The 25,962-nt window shown below is 42.0% G+C and overlaps 1 protein-coding gene across 13 annotated transcripts in view; it reads left to right on the forward strand.

Moving 5' to 3' along the window:
• LOC132819922 (utrophin-like) overlaps positions 1 to 25,962 on the forward strand; it is a 751,240-nt gene that overhangs the window by 533,008 nt on the left and 192,270 nt on the right. For all 13 annotated transcript variants that reach the window (XM_060831897.1, XM_060831902.1, XM_060831903.1 and 10 more), the window contains one exon: positions 13,196 to 13,325. In XM_060831897.1, the coding sequence (XP_060687880.1) occupies positions 13,196 to 13,325 (130 nt within the window). The remainder of the gene's footprint in view (positions 1 to 13,195; positions 13,326 to 25,962) is intronic.

A 25,962-nucleotide genomic window follows, 5' to 3' on the forward strand; every position in this document is an offset into this window, starting at 1 on the left:
TAACTGGTATATGATTTGCTATGTATCATTAGCCTAATTAGCAAGTCATAGCACTCAGAAGCATTTCCAGCATTCATCTAATATACAAAAAAAAGGGATTAGGAATGTAGGAATTTGGGCACAGAAGTTGGCCATCCAGTCCATCAAGCCAGCTCCACCATTCAATCCAATACATCTTGGCTAATTGAACATTTCAGTACCTTTCACACGTATTATTTCAATAGCCTTTATACCACTAGTAACCCTAAAGTTTTCAACCTCTAAGTACTTAAAGACTGAGCTTTCACAGCCATCTAGGGTAGAGAATTCTGAAAATTCACAACAATGAGTTGAAAAAAAATCTCATCTTGATCCTAAATTGCATCACCCTTATTTTTAAATTGTCCCTGGTTGTAACTCCCCATAGTAAAAAGTGAGGTCTGCAGATGCTGGAGATCAGAGCTGAAAATGTGTTGCTGGTTAAAGCACAGCAGGTTAGGCAGCATCCAAGGAACAGGAAATTCGACGTTTCGGGCCAGAGCTGATGAAGGGCTCTGGCCCGAAATGTCGAATTTCCTGTTCCTTGGATGCTGCCTAACCTGCTGTGCTTTAACCAGCAACACATTTTCAGCTGTAACTCCCCATAGATGGGAAACATCTTGCCCATTTCTATCCTATCTATCCCTTTAAGTATTTTGTAATTTTCAATACAGTTTTCATCTCGCATTCTTTGAAAATGTGGAGAATACAGGCACAGTCTGCCCAATCTGTCTTCATAGGACTGTCCTATTATTCCAGTAACCAGTCTGGTGAACTTTCATCACATTCTCACTATGGTAATAATATATCTCCGAAGATGAGGAAACCACAACTGCACACAGTCCTGCAGGTGGAATCTAACTAAACTCTTATACAATTGAAGCAAGACTTCATTACTTCTGAACAGTTAGGATCCACATTACTGATCCTTCTGATACCTCACCTGTCAACACAAATAGTGTGACCCATTTATTCCTACTCTGTTTTCTGTCTGTTAGCCAATTCTTAATTCATGCCAGCACCTTGTGCTTTAATTTTATTAATCAACTTTCTGGAGAGGATCTTATCAAAAGCCTTCTGAAAATCCAATTATACAATATCCATCAACTCTCCTTTATCAATTTTGTTAGTAACATCCTCAAAAACTCAAACGTTTGTCAAACACAGTTTACCATTTGCAAATAAATGCTGACAATATCCAATCAGATATTTGTTATACAAATATCCATATATCATGTTGTTTATGTTAGGTCCCAGCATTTTCCATCCTACTGATGTTAGACTTATTCGGAATATAGTTCCCTGTTTTTTAAATCTTGTTCCTTTCTTAAATTGTGGGCTGACAACGTGTAGAGTTTCATTGCAAAACTTGGATCATGGCATGGGACAGATATTGGACCAAATGATCGCAGCATCACTGTTACAGCACAGAAGGAGTCCATTCAATCAATCATGCCTATATCAGCTCTTAAAATGACCATCGTTCCTTTTTACTGGGAGTAGTTCAGAAGACACAACAGATATTCAGCCTGAGGAAAAAGAAACATGCTACAGGGAGGTTGAGGCAACCATGGCTGACTAAGGATAGCATCAAAGATAAAGAGAAACCATATAATGTGGCGAAGGGTAGTGGGAAACCGCAGGATTGGGAAGCTCACAAAGACCTAACAGAGGGCGACAAAAAAACAGAAGAAGATTAAATATGAAGTTAAGCTAAACAATAATATAAAGGAAGACTGTCAGAGTTTTTCAGATATATAATGGGCAAAGGAGAGGCAAAAGTGGACAGTGGGCCACTAAAAAATGACACTGGAAAGATAGTAGTGGGGACGTTGGAAATGGCTGAGGAACTGAATAGTTACTTCACATCACAGGGGGCTATTGAATAAGATAAGGGCACCTGGTGTCAAAGGCAAAGTCTTACCATACTAGACTATCTGACAGAAAGCAGAGAGTGGAGATAAAAAAGTCCTCCTCAGGATGGCAACTGGTGACGGGTGGTGTTCTGCAAGGCTCAGTATTGGGACCACAACTTCTCACTTCATACATTAATTACCTAGATGAAGGAACTGAGGGCATTCTGGCTACGTTTGCAGATGATACAAAGATAGGTAGAGGGACAGGTAGCATTGAGGAGATGAGGAGGCTGCAGAAGGATTTGGACAGGTTAGGAGAGTGGACAAAGAAGTGGCAGAAGGAGTACAACGTGGGAAAGTGTGAGGTCATGCACTTTGGTAGGAAGAATAGAGGGATGGACTGTTTTCTAAACGGGGAGAAAATTCAGACGTTTGAAGTGCAAAGAGACTTGAGAGTTCTAGTCCGGGATTCTTTCAAGGTAAACTTGCAGGTTGACCTTTTAACATATGAGGAGAAAGTAAGGACTACAGATGCTGGAGATCAGAATTGAGAATGTGGTGCTGGAAAAACACAGCAGTTCAGACAGCATCCAAGGAGCAGGAGAATTCATGTTTCAGCCATAAAACCTTCATTGGGAATCCTGATGAAGGGCTTAGGCCCAGAACGTCAAGTGTCCTGCTCCTCAGCTGGTAACACTAATCCCAAGAAGCCCACATCCCTTGAATAAGTAAAAGGAAAGTTCCTCCATTTTTGTTTTCGTTGGGTGCAGCCTATTTATTTAAGTACATGGTACCTTTTCTTTTCATGGCTACGCATGCATATATCTCGAAAGGCAGAACTTGTGAATGGCCTGCAAGGCCTTCTCCCTGTTTACTGTACAGTTGTGAAGCTGAGAAGAAACATTGCTGTTCGCCCTTTCTAATGGTTGTAAAAGATCCCATTCCATGGTTTCAGAGTGTTTCGTCCAACTATTATGCTTCAATTTGTACGTGAAAAGTAGATAAAAAATGAATTACTATGTGAACCTGATAAACTGCTTCTCCTGGTTGGGGATTCTAGAACTGGGGGCACAATCTAAAAAGTAGGGCCAGACCATTTTGGAGAGATGTTAGGAAGCACTTCTATTCATAAAAGGTGGTTGAAATTTGGAATTGTGTTAGACAATTTTTGCTTGATCATTTGTTAACTTTAAATCCGAAATAGATAAACATTTGTTGTGGTTTTGTTCGCCGAGCTGGGAGTTTTTGTTGCAAATGTTTCATCCCCTTTCTAGGTGACGTCCTCAGTGCTTGGGAGCCTACTGTGAAGCGCTTCTGTGATGTTTCCTCCGGCATTTATAGTGGCTTGTCTCTGCCACTTCCGGTTGTCAGTTGCTGTCCACTGCAGTGGCCGACAAACATATCGACCTGGACCCAATATACCGGCCACTGCAGCGGATAGCAACTGACAACCGGAAGCGGCAGAGACAAGCCACTATAAATGCCGGAGGAAACATCACAGAAGTGCTTCACAGGAGGCTCCCAAGCACTGAGGATGTCACCTAGAAAGAGGCCGAAATGTTTGCAACAAAAACTCCCAGCTTGGCGAACAGAACCACAACAACGAGCACCCAAGCTACAAATCTTCTCCCAAACTTTGAAGATAAATATTTGCTGAACACAGGTGTTGGAACCAGAATGGGAGCAGTGAGAAATGAGAATGCGTAGCAACATATTTTTTAAAAAGCAGTACTATATTTATGGGCAGAAAAGTGGCAGGTTGTAATTCATGGCTGGTAAACATACAGTAATGAGGTTTTGCAAAGGCAAGAGAAACATATGAAATATGTAAAGAGGATGAAATGGGAAAGAGAAACTTCGTCCAAAATTTTAAGCTTTGAAGAAAACAAAAGGTTGCTTTGAAAGAAATAGCAGTATAACAATAATATTATCCAGAGATCTGTTGAGCGCTGTGGACACACCAGAGCAAATGTAATCATGTCAGTTCAGCAAGTTTTAATACAGTTAATTATACATCTGGCAGCACTTTATTCTTATATAAGAAGCAAGCGGGTAACTAGAGAAACGATTAGTCCACTAAAGGATAATGAAGGAAGGCTGTGTGTTGAATGTGAGAAAATGGGTGAGATTCTGAATGATTACTTTGCATCAGTGTCCACTGAGGAGAGGAAAATGATGAATCTTGAGATTAGAGACAGAAGTTTGATTAGTCTGGATCATGTCAACATAAGCAGGGAAGATGTGTTGGGTAGGCTAGAGGTTATTAAGGTGGACAAATCCCCTGGACCAGATGGGATCTATTCCAGATTGCTGAGGGAATTGAGAGAGGAAATAGCTGGGGCCCTGACAGATATCCTTGTGGCATCCTTAAATACAGGTGAGGTGCCAAACGACTGGAAGGTTGCTCATGTTGTCCCCCTGTACAAGAAGGGTAGTAGGGATATTCCGGGTAACTACAGACCAGTGAGCCTGAGTTGGAGGTCGGAAAGTTGCTGGAGAGGGTACTGAGGGATAGGATCTATTTATATTTAGAAAAGAATGGGCTTATCAGTGATAAGCAACATGGTTTTGTGTGGGAGCGATCGTGCCTTACCAACTTAATAGAGTTCTTCGAGGAAGTGACAAAGTTGATAGATGAAGTAAGAGCTGTTGATGTCACATACATGGACTTTAGTAAGGTGTTTGATAGGTGTTTAGCAAGGTTAGATCTCATGGAATACCAAACTATCCTATCTACCTGTGACTCCACTTTCAAGGAGCTATGAACCTGCACTCCAAGGTCTCTTTGTTCAGCAGCACTCCCTATTACCTTAACATAAAGTGTATAAATCCTGCTAAGATTTGCTTTCCCAAAATGCAGCATTTATCTAAGTTATATTCCATCTGCCATTTCTCAGCCCATTGGCCCATTTTATCAAGATTCTGTTGTAATCGAAGATAACCACCTTCGCTGTCCACTACACCTCCAATTTTGGTGTCATCTGCAAAGTTACTATCTACACCTCTTATGCTCACATCCAAATCATTTATATAAATGGTGAAAAGAGGTGGACCCAACACCGATCCTTGTGGCGCTCCACTGGTCACAGGCCTCCAGTCTGAAAAACAACCCTCCACCACCACCTTCTGTCTTCTACCTTTGAGCCAGTTCTGTATCCAAATGGCTGGTTCTCCCTATATTGCATGAGATCCAACCTTGCTAACCAGTCTCACGTGTGGAATCTTGTCGGAACACCTTACTGAAGTCCATATAGTTCACATCTACTGCTCTGCCCTCATCAATCCTCTTTGTTACTTCTTCAAAAAACTCAATCAAGTTTGTGAGACATGATTTCCCACGCATAAAGCCATGCTGACTATGCCTAATCAATCCTTGCCTTTCCAAATACATGTACATCCTGTCCCTCAGGATTCCCACCAACAACTTGCCCACAACTGATGTCAGGCTCACCAGTTTATAGTTCTCTGGCTTGTCCTTAACACCTTTCTTAAACAGTGGCAGCACGTTAACCAACCTCCAAGCTCTGGCACTTCACCTGTGACTATTGATGGTACAAATATGTCAGTAAGAGGCCCAGCAATCACTTCCCTAGCTTCCCACATAGTTCTAGGGTGCAGCTGATCAGGTCCTGGGGATTTATCCACTTTTATGCATTTCAAGATATCCAGCACTTCCTCCACTGTAATATGGACATTGTTCACGATGTCACCATCTATTTTCCTAAGTTCTATATCTTCCATGTCCTTTTCCACATTAAAACTGATGCAAAATACTCGTTTAGTATCTCCTCCATTTTATGTGGCTCCACACAAAGGCGGCCTTAGCTGATCTTTGAGGGGCCCTATTCTCTCCCTAGTTACCCTTTTGTCCTTAATGTATTTGTAAAAGCCCTTTGGATTCTCCTTAACTCTATTTGCCAAAGCTACCTCATGTCCTCTTTTTTGCCCTCCTGATTTCCCTCTTAAGTATACTCATACTGCCTTGATACTCTTCTAAGGGTTCACTCAGTCTCTCCTGCCTATACCTGACATATGCTTCCTTCTTTTTCTTAACCAGACCCTCAATTTCTTTAGTCATCCAACATTTCCTGTACCTACCAGCTTTCCCTTTCACCCTGACAGGAATATACTGTTTCTGGACTCTCGTTATCTAATTTCTGACGGCTTCCCATTTTCCAGCCATCCCTTTACCTGTAAACATCTGCCCCCAATCAGCTTTTGAAAGTTCTTGCCTAATACCACAAAAAAATTGGCCTTTCTCCAATTTAGAACTTCAACTTTTAGATCCGGTCTATGCTTTTCCATCACTATTTTAAAACTAATAGAATTATGGTGACTGGCCCCCAAAGTGCTCCCCCACTGACACCTCAGTCCCTTGCCTGCCAAGAGTAGGTCCAGTTTTGCACCTTCTCCAGTAGGTATATCCACATACTGAATCAGAAAATTATCTTGTACACACTTAACAAATTCCTCTCCATCTAAACCCTTAACACTATGGCAGTTCCAGTCTATGATTGGAAAATTAAAATCCCCTACCATAACCACACTATTATTCTTACAGATAACTGAGATCTCCTTATTATCCTAGAACTCCCTCACTGTCTCTGAACACCTAAACTAATTATTAATAAACATCCCTATTGCCTATTTGACCTGTTACTGCAACATTGCTTATTTTAGCACTGATGTGGTGACAGATCATATTGATATTTCACATCATGAAAGTAACCACATGAATATTTGCATTCTTGTTTCGATATTAGCAAGTTTTTGTTGCAATGTTTTGGTCTGGAAGTAAGAGGAATCTCAAAGAATATGCTACCTTGGTGGCTTTTGTGCTTTGACTTTCAGTTATGCAATTTCACATATGTTCTTGCTGATTTACCATATCGCATTAGATTCGATTACCATTGTCTGTAGATTTTACTCTTCAGCTATGATGTATGAACAGAAGCAGGCCATCCAGCCCATTGGGACTGCTCTGCCACTCATGACTTAATTGATAGTCCTCAATTCCACTTTCCTGCCATTTTCCTAGAGCCCTTGATTCCTTTACTCATTAAGATCCATCTATCTCAGCCTATCTTGTCTACATCTCTCTGCAGGCGCTCTGTCGTTCTCAGCACTTGTCTTCCCACCTATTTTTGTGTTATCCACAAACTTGGTAATAGTACATTCATTTTCATCACCATGTCATTAATATTTATTCACAAAAATTACAGCCCTGGCACTAATCCCTGTGGCACTTCAGTATTTACAGGTTGCCATCCTGAAAATGTCCCCCTTATCCCAATTCATTGTTTTCTATTATTTGACCAATCCTCTTATCTATGCTAATATTCTTCTCCAAAACCTCGTGGTCTTATCTTATTAAATAGCTTTAAGTGTAGTTATTTTTACAAACCTGTTTTCGAATGTTATATACTCTCGTTCCCTTTTCTCTACTATATTCTACTTGTCTCCTCAAATAATTCTTTTAAACTTGTCATGCAGTATTTCTTTGTATTAACTATGATCTCCTATTGCATCTTTTACAATAGACTCTTGCATTTTCCAATAATAAACATAAGATAATTATTGGCCAGTTAGTTTTTCTTTGTCTCCTTACCTTTCTAAAATAAAGGTATTAATCATAAAATCCGTACAGTGTGGAAGCTGGTAATTCAGCCCATCGAGTCCACACCGACCTTCTGAAGAGCGTCCCACCCAGACTCAACCCCTTGCCCTATCCCTGTAAACCTACATTTCCCATGACAATAATCTGCACATCTTTGGACTATGTGAAGAAACTAAGCATCTGGAGGAACCGAGACAGACACAGGGAGAATGTGCAAATACCACACAGATAGTCACCTGAGGGTGGAATCAAATCCTGATCCCTTAGACTGAAAGGCAGCAGTGCTAACCTCGGTGCCACCATGCTACCCCATGGATTCTGGGACATTTTGAGAATCCGGGAATTCTTGAAAGATTTGGACCAGTGCATTAACTATCACTGTAGCTACTACTTTTAATATCCTTTAATGCAGCCCTTCAGGTCGAGGGGATTGAACAGTCTTTAACCCCATTAGTTTCCCTAATATCTTTTCTCTAGGCATAGCTATTGTATTTTATCCTCCCCGACCTTTTGCCCCTTGATTATGTAGGAATTTTGGAATACTGTTAGTGTATTCTACTATGTCGACTGATGCAAATAACTTATTCAATTCCTCTGCTATTTCCTGGTTCTCCAATATTATGATCCCAACCTCATTCCCTAAAGGGTTTGTGTTAACTTTGGCCTCTCTTGCCTTTAATATATTTAAAGAAGTTTTTGTTGCCTATCTTGATATTACTTGCAAGTTCACCCTCAAAATTTAGCTTTTTTTTTGGTTGTCTTTGGTTTTTAAAACTTTCCCAATCCTCTGGCTTACCACTAACCTTTGCAATATTATATGTTTTCTTTCTTTCAATTTGATAAAAGGTTCCCTTTGCCTTGTGATGTAGGATAATAGAATATAATGTTTTATTTCTCTGTTCTCACAATACAGGTTTTGTGTTTCTCATGACAAACAACACTTGGATGTTTGTACACTGACTTGTTTGTTGATAAAAATCAACTGATTAAAACACTTGCACTGAGGTCACCCATCAGCTACTATATGAGCCTTTTTCTTTGTACTGTGCACAGGCTGCATGGTTCCAAGGAAAAAATTGAAGTCTCACTGAGACAGAAAGTGTATATTTTGGAAGTTCTGGATTTGAAGTCTGAACAGAACTATTTCCATTTATATATTTAAATTATACTTACTCAACTTCACAGTGGAAGAATGAGAAACTGGTCAACTCAGGAATGAAGGTTAGGGATGAGCACTAATAATTGCACAATGTTAGCTAGTGATGAACATGCGAACAAATAAAAACAATCTTACACAGAATAAAATGCCTCAGCAATGCTTAGTTTGGATTCTGCCAGGACTACACGCCTTTGAAACACATTACAATCTTAGTCCAAACATGAACAAAGAAGCTGAATGGTGAGGTAAGAATGACTCCTCTTGACATGAACGTAGCATTTGACCAAGTATGTCATCGAGGATTGTGAGCAAAATTGAAGTCAGTGGAAATGGAATATATATCTCTCCACTGTTTGGAGTCATACCTAGCACAAAGCAATATAGTGGTGGTTGGAGAAGCTCAATCATCCCAGTCCCAGGATGTTGTTGGAGCAGGTAATGTGTTTGGCCCAACCTCCTCCAGTTGTTTCATCGCTGATCTGCACTCCATCTTAGGGTCAGAGGTGAAGAATGTTGACTAATGATTGAATGTAATTTCATTTGCAAATAATGAAGCAGTCCTTGTTTACCTACAGCAAGACAGCATTCAGGCTTCAGGTGGAAAATGGCCACTAACTCCTACACCACACGTGTGTCAGACAATGACCGTGCCCAATCTGAGAGAGTAAACAGCCACCTGTGTTAAATGAAATGACCATCCCTGAAATTCCAAACTTTAGCATCCTAAGGGAGAACATGAACCAGAAACTTAACTTGACACGGTTGATAAATACTGTGGAGCCAGGAACAGTTCAGATGCTGTGGATTCTTTAACAGGTGACTCACCACCTGACTGCCCAAAGCCTTTCCACCATCTCTGAGACACAAATCAGGAATCTAATTGAACATTGTCCATGCCTGGCTGAGGGGAGCTCCATAACATCCAAGACCTCAATGTGATTGGAGGACATAGCCTGCTTAGTTGGCACCCCATGGTACACTTCAACTATTCATTCAGTCACCAATGCTTTGGGTAATCAGTGTACATCATCTACAAGATGTACTGCAGCAACTCAGCAAGATTTCTCCAACAATACCTTTCAACCCCAGGGTTTCCTGCTATCCTAGGAGTATAAGAGGGGCTGGTGTACTAGAACCCCACCAACTCCAAGTTGCCCTCTGCAACAAACAGCATCCTGACTTGGAAATATACTGCTGTTCCTTCAGTTCTTGATGTCATGGTGCAATGGTAACAACCTGTCTCTCAGTGTCATGAAAACAATTGATCATTGATTTCAAGAAGTAAGGAGAACACTCCCCTATCTACATCAAAAAAATGGAGGTTGAGAGCATAAAGTTCCTAGGATTGATGATAACTGACAACCTACTTTGGACTTCCAAAATAGATGCGACGGTCAAGAAGGCACAACAATGTCTCCTCTTCCTCAGGCAGTTTAGGATGTTTGACTTATCCATATGGACCCTCGCCAACTTTTACAGATGCACCATAGAAAGCATGCTGTCATGGAGCATAATGATTTGGTATGATAGCTGTTCTGCCCAGGACCATAAGAAACTATGGAAGGTTGTGTGCATAGTCCAGACCATCATGAAGCCAATCTCCCATCCATAACCTCCATTTACACCTCATTGCTGTGGAAAGGCTGCTAACATCATCAAAAACCCCTTCCATTCCAGTAATGCTGTCCTACAACCTCTTCTGTCAGGCAGAAGATACAGAAGCTTGAACATACACAAATAGGTTCAAAAACAGCTTCTTCTTTGCTGTTATTAGACTGATGAAAGGACTCTGTAACTTCAGATAATGTTGATCCTGCTTTGCACATCTTCTGTGTCACGTAATCTCTATGCCTCACTCTGTCTCAGCACCATATGATCTGTCTGTACTGCTTGCAAACTTTTTCATTGTACTTCATTACACATGACTACAATAAATCAAATAAATCAGATCAAATGCTGAGCCAAAATCCTGAAAATTCCAACCTGTCACCCTTGTGCAGGATATCTATCCCAAATGGACTGTAGCAGTCCATGAAGCTAGGTCAATACCTTTTCAACGGTGCTAATGGGTGATCAATGTATGGTGGCCCTACTGGAATGCCCACATAGAGCTGCAGAAATAATACAGAACAGAAGGGGGCCATTCAGCCATCTTTGTCAATGCCGTCCCAAAGACACCCAATGACCTTTCTAGTCTTCCGTCCAATGCACATTATCCTGCAGCACATAAAGTACTTTTTAAAAGAGTTTAGAGTCTCCGCCTCCAACACCAACTCAGGTAACAAATTCCTGACACCCACAACCCTCTGCGGAAAAAAGATTTTCTCCACATCCCTTCTAATCTTTCAGCCACTTAGATTAAGGTTGTTTTCATAGATTTAATCTTTCCAATTTCTCCTCATATTTACACTGTTTTAATCTCTGGCAATGTTCTAGTAAATCTTTTCTGCACCCAGTCCAGAGCAATTATGCCCTTCCTGTAATGTAATGATCACAATTGCACACAATACTGCAATTGTGGGCTCACCAGTACTCTACATATTTATCATTATATCCTTACTTTGTATTCTATACCTTTGCCAATGAGGAAAAGATTTCATATGCCCTCTTCACAACCTTGTCTTCCTGTAGCGCTACCTCTAGAAACCTGTTCACTTATAGGCCAAGATCTCTCACTTCATCTCCCCTCTCAGTATCTTCCCATTTATTGTGTATTCCCTTTACTGTTTGACCTCCTTAAAAGAATGACCTCACACTTATGACAATTGAATTCGATCTGTCACTTTCATGCCCACTCCAACAACCCATCTAGATTTTGGAACTTAGAGATATCCTCTACGTCATCCACTACACGGCCATTTTTGAGTCGTCTGCAAATTTACCAATAATGACCCCCACCCCAGTTCAAGTCCAAATTGTTCAAATATAAAATAAACAGAGGTCCCAACACAGAGCCCTGTGGAACACCAGCTTTCTATTCACAAGAGCAGCCCATCAACGATTACTCTTTGTTTCCTGTAACTAAGCCGATCAGTCAACACATTACTTGGTATCCCATGGCTTTTACTCTTTTGCACTTGTCACGTGGGATACTGTCAATTGCCTTGCTAAATTCCATGTGGACAAATCCGTTATGCAACCCTCATTGATCCTCCTTGTCACTTCCTTAAAGAATTGAATCAAATTTGTCAGGAATGACCTTCCTTAACAAAGTCATGCTGACTATCCCTGACTAATCCATGCCTTTCTAAGCAAGTTCATCTGATCTCTCAGATTGATTTTAACAATTTTCCCACCACTGAAGAAAGAGGAACAGGTCTATAATTATTTGGCATTTCTTTGCACCCTTTTTAAACAACAGAATCACATTTGCACTCCTCCTCTAATTGACTAAAAGAAATTGCCCTGAGGAGAATTGGTTTTGTCTTTCTGATGCCAGTGCTGCCCTCCTAACTCGAGGGAAGAAAAAATCTTTTCAATCAATTTCTCTACCTATTCCTTTTGTTTTAATTGTCACTTCTTGTAAATATTTCACTTAGTTCCCTTTTAGCTGAAGCAGTAACGCTTTGATAGCCGTTTGCAGTAAAAGCATTCCCTATTCCATTATATGGAAATTTTTCCTCTAAATTTCCCATCATTGTTGTGTGAACAATTCCTATTCTCAATCGCAAGAAGCCAACTGTGTCTTTTCAAAATGCTTTTTATGTGTTTGGGTGCATCTCAAGAAAAACAAAAATCAAGCTCTCTTTTTCTGAAACTGAAACAACAACACAAGAAGCTGCAAGTTCTTCAGTATTCTAAACTGGGAGTATCTGGAGTGAATTGTCCCAATAATCAGACGTTCCACAACGTAGTCCTATGCTTCTGACCATATCACTTCAGATTGGTCTCATAATTTCAGTCTAGGAGAATCAGTCTTCACCGAGGTAAGAGATCCAGTAATTAGCTTCCCCTGGTTTGGCCTAACTATCAAAATGATTTTACAATGAAGTGGCTTCTGTCAGATGCTAATAATTCTTTGGAGCCACAGATGAGAGCTGGTGAAGGGGAGGACAAACCCAGCATGAGCCACTTTTTTTTAAAAAAGTGATTCAAACAAATTTTTTTCCCACTCACTTCATCTCGTCGAAATCCCCTTGAAGCATCTTGGTATCATCTTCTCAATTCTCACTTCTGCCAAGTCATGAGATTGGTCAATCACTTTTATTTTACAAATATGCCTTCCTTCTTCCTTTGTCCCCATCCACAAATTAGTTCATTTAATATTAAGAACACCCTCCTGATAAATGTGGCCCTTATAATGGCCATTTACACATTGTGTCAGCTTTGCCTGGCTGATGTTTAATGTTGCTCTAATAATTAGTCTTTTTGCATTATAGGTACTTCCAATATTAGAAACCTCACTGATTGACTATGTCAGTACAATCTATTCTTTTTGATAGTGTATGTTATTTTTGACTGTGCAGATTGATTGGATTTATTAAAAGGAAATGTAAGGTGTTACTTTCAAGCTGTAATAATTTCTTAATGAAATTTTGCATGCAGGCACTCAGACAAGAACTAATGGATAAGGAGGTGACGATTGTAACTGCCCTGGATTCAGCTCGCTTATTCCTTGCAGATCAGCCCATAGAGGGGCCAGAGGAGCCACGCCGACACCTTCATGTTAAAACAGGTCAGCCACTTAATTTACTGCAGAAAGAAGCACTTTTCTGTATAACACTTGGCCTGAAAGAGGACTAAGACATTAGAAATAAACTAATGCTAAGCTGGAGAATCAGAAATAATGCAGGAGCTCATATCCTTTTCATATTGTTATTAAAAATGCAACCTGTTACAAGTGATGGAAGATTCCGTGGCAGTTACTTAGAATTGTTTGTTGTGGCAACAATGGAAAATGTTTCCATTTATCTAATAATTGTGGTAACTTTGAATCACTAGAAACTGGATAGAACAGCAACTTGAAATCTACTTTTGCATTTTCATAAAAAGTTACACAACTTTACCTTCCGCAAAATGTTCTTAATTACCACGTTCAAATGCAAAAAGCTTGCACTTTTTACTATCCAACCATATTTTGGAGATGTATTGGTGTGTTTTATTTGCAGAGCACAGTTTCGTGGGTACCACTAGTTGGACATTAACCATTCCAAAATGCTGCCTTAGCCTTACAATCAGAAGATCAACTGACTTTGAGGAAATGGGAGAATCATTAATGAATCCAATTATTTCCTGATTTGACAGCACTACAGTGTCTGTCCTGGATAACAATTAAATCTGGTCATCCCAGTTGAGAGTGTAAATGTGAAGTGATGCATTTTGGAAGGTCTGATAAAGGAAAGATTTACATAATGAATACAGAGGAACCTCGATTATCCAAACAAGATGGGTGGGCAGTATTTCGCTCAGATATTTGATAATTTGGTTAATTGATTCAATGCCTCTCCTCTGGGGCTCTGAGTTTTCTGAAATTTCCTTTTTCCTTGCTCTGCCTGCTTTGCTCTCTCTCTTGTTTTAATGTTTGTTTCTGAGCAGACAAACACTTGTGCGTTAGGGACCTGCAGCATTGATGAAGCCTCACGCTCCCGTCCTAATCAGTTCAATGGGATTGACACAGCGAACACTTGCTATGTCTGCTCCCCGTTCAAGAAAAAAGCAGGAACACACAGCACCTGAGTCCCTGCACCCACCCACTCCCATCCACCCCCTAACCCACCTTCTGTCCATCCCCCCAAACCCATCAATTCCACCCCCCCCAAACCCATCAATTCCACCCCCAAACCTGTTCAACCTTCTGTCCAAAAGACTCTTAACGAGTACTTTGCATCAGTATTCACTGAGGAAAGGGACATGACGGATGTTGAGGTCAGGGATAGATGTTTGATTATGCTAGGTCAAGTTGGCATAAGGAGGGTGGAAGTGTTAGGTATTCTAAAAGGCATAACCTGGACAAGTCCCCAGATCTGGATGGGATCTATCGCAGGTTACTGAGGGAAATGAGAAAGGAAATAGCAGGGGCCGTAACAGATATCTTTTCAGCATCCTTGAACACGGACGAGGTCCTGGAGGACTGGAGAATTGCTAATGTTGTCCCTTTGTCTAAAGAGGGTAGCAAGGATAATTATAGACCGGTGAGCCTGATGCCAATGTTGGGGAAGCTGCTGAGGGATAGGGTCAATTTACATTTGGAAGAAAATGGGCTTATCATTGATAGGCAACACGGTTTTGTGCGGAGAAGGTCACATCTTACCAAATTAATAGAATTCTTTGAGGAATTGACAAATTTGATTGATGAGGGAATGTCATATACATGGACCTCATTAAGGCGTTTGATAAGGTTCCCCATGGTAGACTAATGGAGAAAGTGAAGTCTCATGGGGTCCAGGGTATACTAGCTAGATGGATTGAAAACTGGTGGGACAGCAGGAGACAGAGAGTAGTAGTGGAAGGGAGTTTCTCAAAATGGAGAACTGTGACCAGTGGTGTCCCACAGAGGTCCCAGCATGGCCGCCAAAGTTTTTGGGCCTTCACATCGAGTCCAGCAGGCTTCAGATTGGAAGGGCATATCAGATGATAGTGCGCAGGTCAGGCCCAGTGCAGCGCCCACTTGGTCCTAGTGCACTGCCAATCATATAAGGACAAGCTTCCAGCTCCCTGGGAAAAGATCTGCAGGCACTGCTGTATAAGGGGTCAAAAATCATGTTTTACCCAGGATTTCTCTGCAGCTGTAATTCAAAAGAGGAAGTCCTTCGATGAAGTTAAAAGGAGGCTGAGGAACCTGGGCATCCAGTACTCCATGAGATACCCTGCAGTACTTTGTTTCAGCCATGAAGACTCAGTTTATACATTTGACTCAGCGGATAAAGCTAAAAGTTTTGAGGACACTTTAAAATAGACAGATTGGCATGAAGAATATGGTTAATGTTTGTTCTCTTTTCTATCTTTCCCCATGTTTTCCCTTCCTTTTTTTATTCCTTTCTTCCTCCCTAATAATTTCCTTTTTGGAAAGGGGGGAAAAGACTTTGGAATAAGTTGTTCCAATTTTTTTTAATAACTGGATTTCTGATGGGAAATTTTGTGGATGTTCTTTGTTGTCTCTCTTTTTTTTTCTGTTTGTTCTGCTTCTCTTTTAGTCACAAAAAGGGTGACATGAAGCCAGGGATGGATGGAGTGTTCATCCTGACTTTGTGTTTTTTTTCTGTTGATTTAAGGATCATCTCCTTGTTTTTTTCCTGGCCAAAATCTGGGGCACAGACTGGGTTTGAAGGAGCTGTGAAGGAGGGGATGGGTAGGGTGAGTGCCCCTTATGAACAGGGGGAAGAGTCTTCCATTCAAGGTTTTATAGTTACTTTTCTTTTTAGTTTTTTTGGTAGTAATAGTTGTTAATAGTTATGATAGAGTAGCTTTTGTATATATAGCTTTTGATTCTATGAGTCTTTATTTACTCTGCTCGGCGCTTTGTAAACAGGGCTCCCTCTCAGAGGGGTTCAAGGGTGTCTGAAAGGGGATATGGCTAAGTGGCTTATTAAATGGTGCACCTGGAACATTAAGGGAAGTTTTTCGCCTGATAAAAGGAGAAAAGTGCTTTCTAGCCTTAAGAGGGAAAGGGTTGATATCGCTTTGTTGCAGGAAACCCATCTTGATGGGGAGCACCTGAAATTTCAACAGGGGGGTTATGACCGGGTATTCTTTTCATCCTTTACTACTAAAAGTAGGGGAGTGGCGGTATTTATCCAGAAAAATCATCCGTTCACATTATTAGAGCAGGTGAAAGATGAGTAGGGACGGTTTGTGATACTTAAAGCACTGATACATGGGGAGGAATATGGCATTTTAAACGTCTCCCCTCAAATTTTGATTAGTGCTTTCTCTAAGTTGAGTGCTTTTGAAACACAGCACATTAGTATAGGGGGGATTTTAATTGTCTTTTGCATCCAACAGTGGACAGGATGCCTTGTGGGCCCCCAACTATTTCTTCGTAGGCCAAGCAGGTGGTTGACTTATGCAAGGATTTGGGGCTGGTGGATATTTGGAGATGTCTTCACCCTGCCGGCAGGGACTTCACCTTTTTTTTCAAACCCACATAAATGTCACATGAGAATAGACCTCTTTCTGGCTCCCTCGGCCCTCCTGGATTCGATTATGGGTTGTAAAATTGGGAATATAGCCATCTCTGATCACGCGGCAGTATATTTGAAGGTTAAGGCCGAGAGTGAAGGGCTAGGTTTGCGGCACTAGTGTTTGGACCCTTTTCACCTTAAGGATTCCAAATTTATGGAATGCTTTTTGAAGAAGTTTCAGGAATTCTTGACTATCAACTCAGGCATGGCAAGGTAGTCTGTCCTGCTATGGGAGACTGCGAAGGCCTTTGCTAGGGCCTTAGCTATTTCCTGTTCGGCTAACTGGAAACGACAGAAGGAGGAGCAGTAGTGTCTACTTGAGACGCGGTTGAAAGCCGCGGAGGTGGCACATTTTGCGCAGCCTTTGGTGACTAAGCTACAGCGGATCACGGCCCTTCGGGCTGCCTTGAATTCAATATTGACACAAAATGCAAAGAAAGAACTTGCTTTTGCTAGACAAAGGCTGTTCGAATATGGGGATAGGCCAGGGAAGTATTTAGCGTACCTGACTAGGAAAAAGCGTGCTCCCCAATCCATTACTGCAATCAGAGACAGCGCCGGGGTCCTTACATACATTGCTAAAAAGATTAATGAGGCTTTTCTCTGAATTGTATCGGTCTGAAGGTTGCGAAGACAGGATGCTAAAATGGAGATCTTTTTTAGGAACCTGGACCTCTCAGGGGTAACCTTGGAACAGGCCTTTCTTCTTAATGCCCCCTTGACAGTTCAGGAAATTCAGGAGGCAGCTAGGCAACTTCAGAGTGGGAAAGTACATGGCCCTGATGGACTTACAAGTGAGTTTTATAAGAAGTTTATAGAAGTTCTGTCAGGGCTGATTTTGGAGATGTACAATCACTCCTATATGGATGAATGTCTACCACCATCTTTGAGAGAAGCTAATATTTCCTTAATTCTTAAGAAGGGGAAGATTCCTGAGGATTGTCCCTCATACAGGCCGATCTCTCTATTAAGTTCAGATTTCAAGATTCTGTCCAAGATCCTGGCGCTGAGATTGGGAAGGGTGTTGTCCCATATTATTAAAGAGGACCAGATGGGCTTTATAAGGGGCTGTAGATCCTCTAATAATATTAGAAGGTTGCTGAATGTGGTCCAAGTTTGTCAGCGACGATCGATTCAAGGGTTGGTGCTTTCCTTGGACGCAGAGAAAGCATTTGACTGGGTGGAATGGTCGTATCTTTTTTATGTCTTAGAACAGTTTGGGTTGGGTGGAGTCTTTGCGAGGTGGGTGGAGGTTTTATATCGCCACCCTCTGGCCGTGGTTATCACCAACGGGGTGAAGTTGGGAATTTTACGATTGGTAGGGGTAGTCGGCAAGGCTGCCCCCTCTCACCATTGTTGTTTATGTTGGTGATAGAGCCGCTGGCAGAGGCCATTCATCAGAATGTCCACATAACCGCTCCGGAAGTGGGATTGAGGGCACACAAGATTACACTGTATGCGGATGATGTCCTTCTGTTTTTATCGAACCCGATGACTTCTGTACCCCATTTGATACAATATATCAATTCATTTGGGGCTATTTTAGGATATAAGATTAACTTTACAGAATCGGAGGCTATGCCTTTGTGGAACCTTAAGCATTAGATTAGATTACTTACAGTGTGGAAACAGGCCCTTCGGCCCAACCAGTCCACACTGACCCGCCGAAGCGCAACCCACCCATACCCCTACATTGACCCCTTATCTAACACTACGGGCAATTTAGCATGGCCAATTCACCTGACCCGCACATCTTTGGATTGTGGGAGGAAACCAGAGCACCCAGAGGGAACCCACGCAGACACGGGGAGAATGTGCAAACTCTACACAGTCCGTCCTGAGTCGGGAATTGAACCCGGATCTCTGGCGCTGTGAGGCAGCAATGTTAACTACTGTGCCACCGTGCCGCCCACTAAGGATGTGCCAGAAGTTGAAGGCGACTCAAAATTCCCTTTGAAGTGGTCACGGGCGGGGTTGCGGTACCTAGGCATTTTTATTGCCCCCAAGTTTGATCTGTTGTTTCGGACTAACTTTGCTCAGTTGCTTGACAATATTAGGCGAGATCTCCAGAGATGGGAGGCTCTTCCAATTTCATGGCTGGGCTGAATATCTCTCATTAAGATGAATGTTCTTCCTCATTTGCTTTATCCCATGCGTATGCTCCCTATAATGTTTCCCAGGTCAGTTCCACAGAAGCTTATGGGGTGGTTTGGTTTCTTTATCTGACATCGTGGGCAGCCCCCTCATCAAACTTACTAAATTGCAGTTGCCTCAAAGAAGGGGAGAAGTTGATTTCCCAGACATCAGAAGGTATCAGTTGAGTTCCCTGCGGTCCTTTGTCTACAATTGGGTAGGTAACGATCCAAACTCAATATGGCTGGATATCGAGGCCTCACAAGCAAAGTGCCCTCTCATTCACCTGTTGTTCATGGATAAGTTATGGACCACTGCCGGAACCCCATTGCCATTAGTACAGTCAGGGCTTGGAGGGTGATGCATCAGAGTTGTTTATCCAAGACTTTGCCACTTACACCTATAGTTGGCATGTCAGGGTTCCGACCAGGAATGATGGAGACGGTTCAAACTATGGGCAGCGAGAGGAGTTTCTAGTTTGGGAGACTTGTTTGAGGTGGAGGTTATGATGTCTTTTGAGCAACTGAGCTGCAAGTACGGGTTACCCAGCAGAGATCTTTTCCGTTTTTTTTCAGGTTAGGGATTTCATCCAGAGGAAGACTACGCTTCTCACTAAGCCCTATAAGCTCGATACAGAGAGGTTGTTGCTATGCTCCGCAAGCACCCTTTCGGCTAGTGCCTTCTATCTCCTGCTGGGTGGCATGGCCTGGCAGGATACTAACCGGTTATGTGAGGTCTGCGAGCAAGAGCTAGGAGTGGCGATCTCTTCTGAAACATGGGAGAATACTCGAAAGATCTCAATCTGTTGTAGGACATGCGCTACGCATTTAAAAGTTCTCCTCAGGGCTCATCTGGCACCAGACCGTTTGGCGAAGTTTAAAAAAGGGGCATCTTCACTGTGCCCCAAATGTAAAATAAGTGTAGGTACTCTTACCCATTGCTTCTGGACATGCCACAGGCTCCATGTTTACTGGAGCGCAGTGGCGAGAGAGATAGAGAGGGTATTGAAGACTGAAGGCTGAAAATGTGTTGCTGGTGAAAGCACAGCAGGTTAGGCAGCATCTCAGGAATAGGGAATTCGACGTTTCGGACATAATCCCGCACCCCCCAGGTCATCTCCATCTATCACATCTCCAATGCCCCTCCCCAAGTCCCTCCTCCCTACCTTTTATCTTAGCCTGCTGGATTTCAGTGAGTCTCTCTCTCACTGCACCCCCCAGGTCATCTCCATCTATCACATCTCCAATGCCCCTCCCCCAAGTCCCTCCTCCCTATCTTAGCCTGCTGGACACACTTTCCTCATTCCTGAAGAAGGGATTATGCCCGAAACGTCGAATTCCCTATTCCTGAGATGCTGCCTAACCTGCTGTGCTTTCACCAGCAACACATTTTCAGCTGTGATCTCCAGCATCTGCAGACCTCATTTTTTACTCGAAGATTTTAACCTACTGCGAATCCTCTTGCAAGGATGCCTTCCTTGAAGAAGCTCTCTTCCTCCCTCTACAAGGATTTCAGTGAGTCTCTCTCTCACTGCACCCCCCAGGTCATCTCCATCTATCACATCTCCAATGCCCCTCCCCCAAGTCCCTCCTCCCTACCTTTTATCTTAGCCTGCTGGACACACTTTCCTCATTCCTGAAGAAGGGATTATGCCCGAAACGTCGAATTCCCTATTCCTGAGATGCTGCCTAACCTGCTGTGCTTTCACCAGCAACACATTTTCAGCTGTGATCTCCAGCATCTGCAGACCTCATTTTTTACTTTATTGAAGACTGAAGTCAAAGTAGACCTGATATCTCTCCTCTTAGGTCTACTGAATTTATCATCTTGAGACGGACATGGGAAGAAACTATTTAATATTCTTGCATACTGTGCACGGAAGAATATTCTGATGAATTGTGTGTCTGAGAACCCCCGGGCTTGCTGGGATGGCAGGAATTAGTAATGGAGCACATTCCCTTGGACCTTTTTTTGCAAACATGGTGCACCACACAACAGACTATTTTTATAAGACATGGCAGCCCTACTTGAGTTATTTGGAAACAGATTTGTCAGTTGTCTTAACTAGGGCATTTGTTTAATCAGGATGGTTAGATTTGTCAAGCCTTGGGCCCTAGAGGGGGTCTCCTGAGTTAATACGGGTATAAATACAATGCTCCCGTTCCTCTGTTCGGGAGCTTTGCACCGAGCATAGCTGTTCTGTATTTTGTGGTTTCTTTTGGGTTTTTTGCTTTTCTTTCTTTTATTTGGTGTTGCTTTGCACAGTGTTAGGGTTTGTTTTGTATTAGAGGGTAGGTTAATAGTTAGGAGACAGTAATTGTTTTGTAATTTGTGTTTTTTTCTTTTTAGTATACTGATAGTTGTTATTGATTGTATTTTTCAATAATTTTATATATTTGTAAAGTTAAAAAAAATTTGCTAATAAATATATTTACAAAAAAGAAAGAAGGCATATGGCATGCTTTCCTTCATTGGAGGGGTATTGAGTATAAGAATTGGCAAGTCATGTTACAGTTGTATCAGACTTTGGTTTGGCCACATTTGGAATACTGCATACAGTTCTGGTTGCCACATTACCAAAAGGATGTGGATGCTTTGGAGATGGTGCAGAGGAGGTTCACCAGGATGTTGCCTGGCATGGAGGGCACTAGTTATGAAGAGAGGATGAGTAGATCAACATTATTTTCATTAGAAAGATGGCGGTTAACGGGATACCTGATTGAGGTCTGCAAAATCATAAGAGGTATAGACAGAGTGGATAGCAAGAAGGTTTTTCCCAGAGTGGGAACTCAATTACTCGGGGTCACGAGTTCAAGGTGAGAGGGAAAAGTTTAAGGTAAGTATGCATAGAAAGTTCTTTACTCAGAAGGTGGTGAGTACCTGGAATGCATTGCCAGCAGAGGTGGTAGAAGCGGGCATGCGATAATTTAAGATGTATCTTGACAGATACATGAATGGGAAGGTACAGATCCTTCGAAAATAGGCGACAGGTTTAGATTGAGTTGGCGCTGGCTTGGAGGGCTGAATGGCCTGTAGCTGTGCTGCTATTTTCTTTGTTCTTTGTAGATTCTGTCTACACTCGAAGGACAAGGGTGGATCTAATTTAAACATACAGAATAAAGAATGGCCTGGGCAGAATACATGTTGGGAAGATGTTTGCATTGGCAGGAGAGACTGGGATGCGAGGGCATAGTCTTAGAGTCTTTTAGAACAGAGATAAAGAGAAACTTCTTCAGCCAGAGAGTGTGAATCTATGGAATTCATTGCCACAGAAGGCTGTGGAGGCCAGGTCTTTCAGTATATTTAAGACTAAGATAGATAGGTTCTTGAGTATCAAGGGGATCAAGAGTTACAGGGAGAATGGCCATGATTGAATGGTGGAGCTGACTCGATGGGCTGAATGGCCTAGTTTCTGTTCCTATATTTTATGGTCTTAATGTGCTCTAGAACCTCAGCATCCTAACTGAAATCTCTAGCCACAATGCTTTGTGAATATAGATGAGAAATGCTCATTTAAGGCTTCACCTACAATCGAGAGTGTGGTGCTGGAAAAGCACAGCAGGTCATGCAGCATCTGAGGAAGAGGAGAATTGAAGCTTCGGGCATAAGCCCTTCATCAGGATTCCTTATGAAGGGCATATGCCCAATAAGCCCATTCTCCTGCTCCTCGGATGCTGCCTGACCCCTTGTGCTTTTCCAGCACCACACTCTCAACTCTGATCTCCAGCATCTGCAGTCCTCACTTTCTCCTAGTTGACTCACCTTGGATCACCCAGCTCCATGCATAGATTTCTACTTGGGTCTGTAATTGGCCCCAGTCTTTCCCTGACAATCTTCTTGCTCTTAATATACTTCCCAAATACTTTGGGTTTTTCCTTAATCCTACCTTTCCAAAGACCCCTTGTTACCTTGCTATTTTATTTTTTAAGCAGCCTGCCTTCCACACTCTGTGTAACTGAAGGTTACACGCTGATTTTAATGGTCTCTTTGTAACAAATGCTTCATTCTTTTTGTTTATCAAACTGTCATTATCCCTTGATATCCTAGGTGCCTGGACTTGCTGCCCTTCCCCTTCATTCTTCGAGGAAAACCCTTGCCCTTTGTGTCCTATGTTTAGAAGTCTTTCCAAATGTAGATTTACCTGTGAGTAGAGCATAGAACTGTATAGTACTGAAACAGGTCCTTCAGCCCGCCATGTCTGCACTGACCATGATGCCATTCCAAAACCAATCTATCTGTCTGCACCTGGTCCACATTCCTCTACTTCCTGCCTGTTCATGTGTCTGACTAAATGCCTCTTAAATGTTGAAGTATGTCTGCTTCAACTTCCTCCTCTGTAAACAAAAACCTTGCACACCTCATTTAAACCTACTTCTGCTTTCACTTTAAACCTATGGCCCCTAGTATTTGACATTTCTACCCTGGGGGAAGGACTCCAACTATCCAGCCTATCTTTGCCTCTCATAATTTATGTACATGTATCAGGTCAGCCTCCAATGCTGTAGCGAAAATAGTCCAAATTTGTCCAACCTCTCATCATACCTAATACTCTCTAATCCAGACTACATGCTGGTAAACCTCTTTTGCACCCTCACCAAAATCTCCGTATTCTTCCCATTGTGTGGCAACGAGGACTGCACACAATATTCCAAATATGGCCTAATTAAAGTTTTATATAGCTACAACATTATTTGCCAACTTTTACACTGAGTGGCCTGACCGATGAAGAGAAATATGCCGTATGCCTTCTTTAGCACCTTACCACTGGTTTCCACTTTGAGTGCTATGGACTTGCATACCAAGGTCGCTCTGTATAGCAATGTTCCTAAATGTCCTGCCATTTACTGACTACTTTCCTCTTGCATTTGACCACCTGAAATGTATCACCTTGCATTTGTCCAGATTAAACATCTGCCATTTCTCAGCCCATCTTTCCAAGTGATTATATCCTACTTTTCCTTTGACAAACTTACCTACTGTCCACAACTCCAATTTTCACATTGTCTGCATACTTATTAATCAGATCACCTACACTTCCATCCAAATCATTTCTCATATAAGGCAGTTGTAATGGGATTTGTGAATTGCAGACCTTTTCTTTATAAAGCGAACTCCTGTTAGCTGTTACGCAACTCCATCCCTGGCACTAGCTGAACAACAAAACCCAGTTTCAGGATCCTCTGTCTGCAAAATGCAAATGCACTGTGTTCAGCAAAATTAGGAATGCAATCAGCTCTGCAACTTATAACTTAGCTTGAAACTGCAAACTGTAGTCTACATTTAAAAAGAATTTTATTTCAAACTGGGAGACAATCTTGTGGAGGACTCGATGTCCACATTGGAACCACATGGTCAGTCAGCTCGCATGCTTTCTGGTGAAAAGCTTCATGAAAGGTACAGTGCTGTAGTCAGTGGTATTAGTGTTAAAGGGTTACATTTACTTTATTATTTCATTAAAATATATGATTTAAAGCCTTACTCAGGCTGTACTATCGTTTTTGTTAGGATAATGTGTTATTCTTGTTTTGGTTTTTACTGATATTTTTGGTGGTTTGCCCCAACCTTGTTTTTCCCACAGGCCCCATTATTTATATTGTGTAATTTACTGTAACTCCGTATTGCACGGGAATGCAACTACCACATTATAGGAGAACTACCGGTATTGCAAGCAACAGAGGTCCTAATACTAATCCTTGCAGAACACCACTGGTCAAGACCCTTGAGTGAGAAAAAAAATCCTTCTATAACTACCCTTAGTCGCCTTCGACCAAGCAAAATTTGTATCTAACTTGCCAACTCACCTTGGATCTAGTGTGACTACCTCTTCTGGACTAGCCTACCATGAGGGACTTTGTCAAAAGCTTTAGGTAGGCACCATGATGACAAAGTGGCTAGCACTGCTACCTCTCAGCACCAGGGACCCGGGTTCAATTTCACCCTTGGGTGACTGTGTGAAATTTGCCCATTCTTCCTGTGCCTGTGTGTTTTCTCCAGGTACTCCGGTTTCCTCCCACAATCCAAAGATGTGCAGGTTAGGTGGATTAGCCATGGGAAATGCAGGGTTACAGGAAAAGGACAGGCAGGTGGGTCTGGACAGGGGTTGCTCTTTGGAGGGATGCTGTCGATGTGATGGACCAAATGGCTGTTTGTACACTGTAGGGATTCTGTAAACTCTATTAAATGATTCAGTCAAGTCCATGTAGACAACATCCACTGTCCTTCACTCATCAATCGTCTTTGTCATTTCCTCAAAAAAACTCAATTAAATTTGTGAGTCAAGACCTCCCTCACACAAAAACATTCTATTGCACAGTGGTTAGCACTGCTGCCTCACAGTGCCAGAGACCCGGGTTCAATTCCCGCCTCAGGCACTGACTGTGTGGATTTTGCACATTCTCCCCGTGTCTGTGTGGGTTTCCTCCCACAGTCCAAAAGTGTGCGGGTTAGGTGAATTGGCTATGCTAAATTGCCCATAGTGGTAGGTGAAGGGGTAAATGTAGGGGAATGGGTCTGGGTGGGTTGCGCTTCGGCGGGTCGATGTGGACTTGTTGGGCCGAAGGGCCTGTTTCCACACTGTAAGTAATCTAATCTAATCTAATCTCTAAATCGTCAATTCTTTTCCAAATTCAAGTAAATCATGTCCCTAAGAATCATCTCCATTAATTTCCCTACCACTGATGTAAGACTCACCATTTTATAATTTCCTGGATTAACCCTGTTCCCCTTCTGAAGCTGTTCTCAACCTGTGTGCCACATCCTGTCTAATGATATTGAAACTGACCGACCAACTTAACTTCTGCACTATCCTTATGCTTTCACAATAATTTAAGATATACTTCATCCAGACCTCCAGATTTATCCACTGCTAAACCTGTCAGTACCTCCTGTTCTCTCTCAATTTCTTGTAACATTATCTAACCTGCACCTTTGTCCTGATGTTTATACCTGTATCATCCTTTTCCATTGTGAAGACCAGTACATGGTATTAATTGAAAACTGTATCCATGTCTTCCAGGTCCACATACAGATGATTTTTTATTGGTTCCTAATGGGCCTTAC

The sequence above is a fragment of the Hemiscyllium ocellatum genome, chromosome 10, assembly GCF_020745735.1.
Source record: "Hemiscyllium ocellatum isolate sHemOce1 chromosome 10, sHemOce1.pat.X.cur, whole genome shotgun sequence".
Lineage (NCBI taxonomy): Eukaryota > Metazoa > Chordata > Chondrichthyes > Orectolobiformes > Hemiscylliidae > Hemiscyllium > Hemiscyllium ocellatum.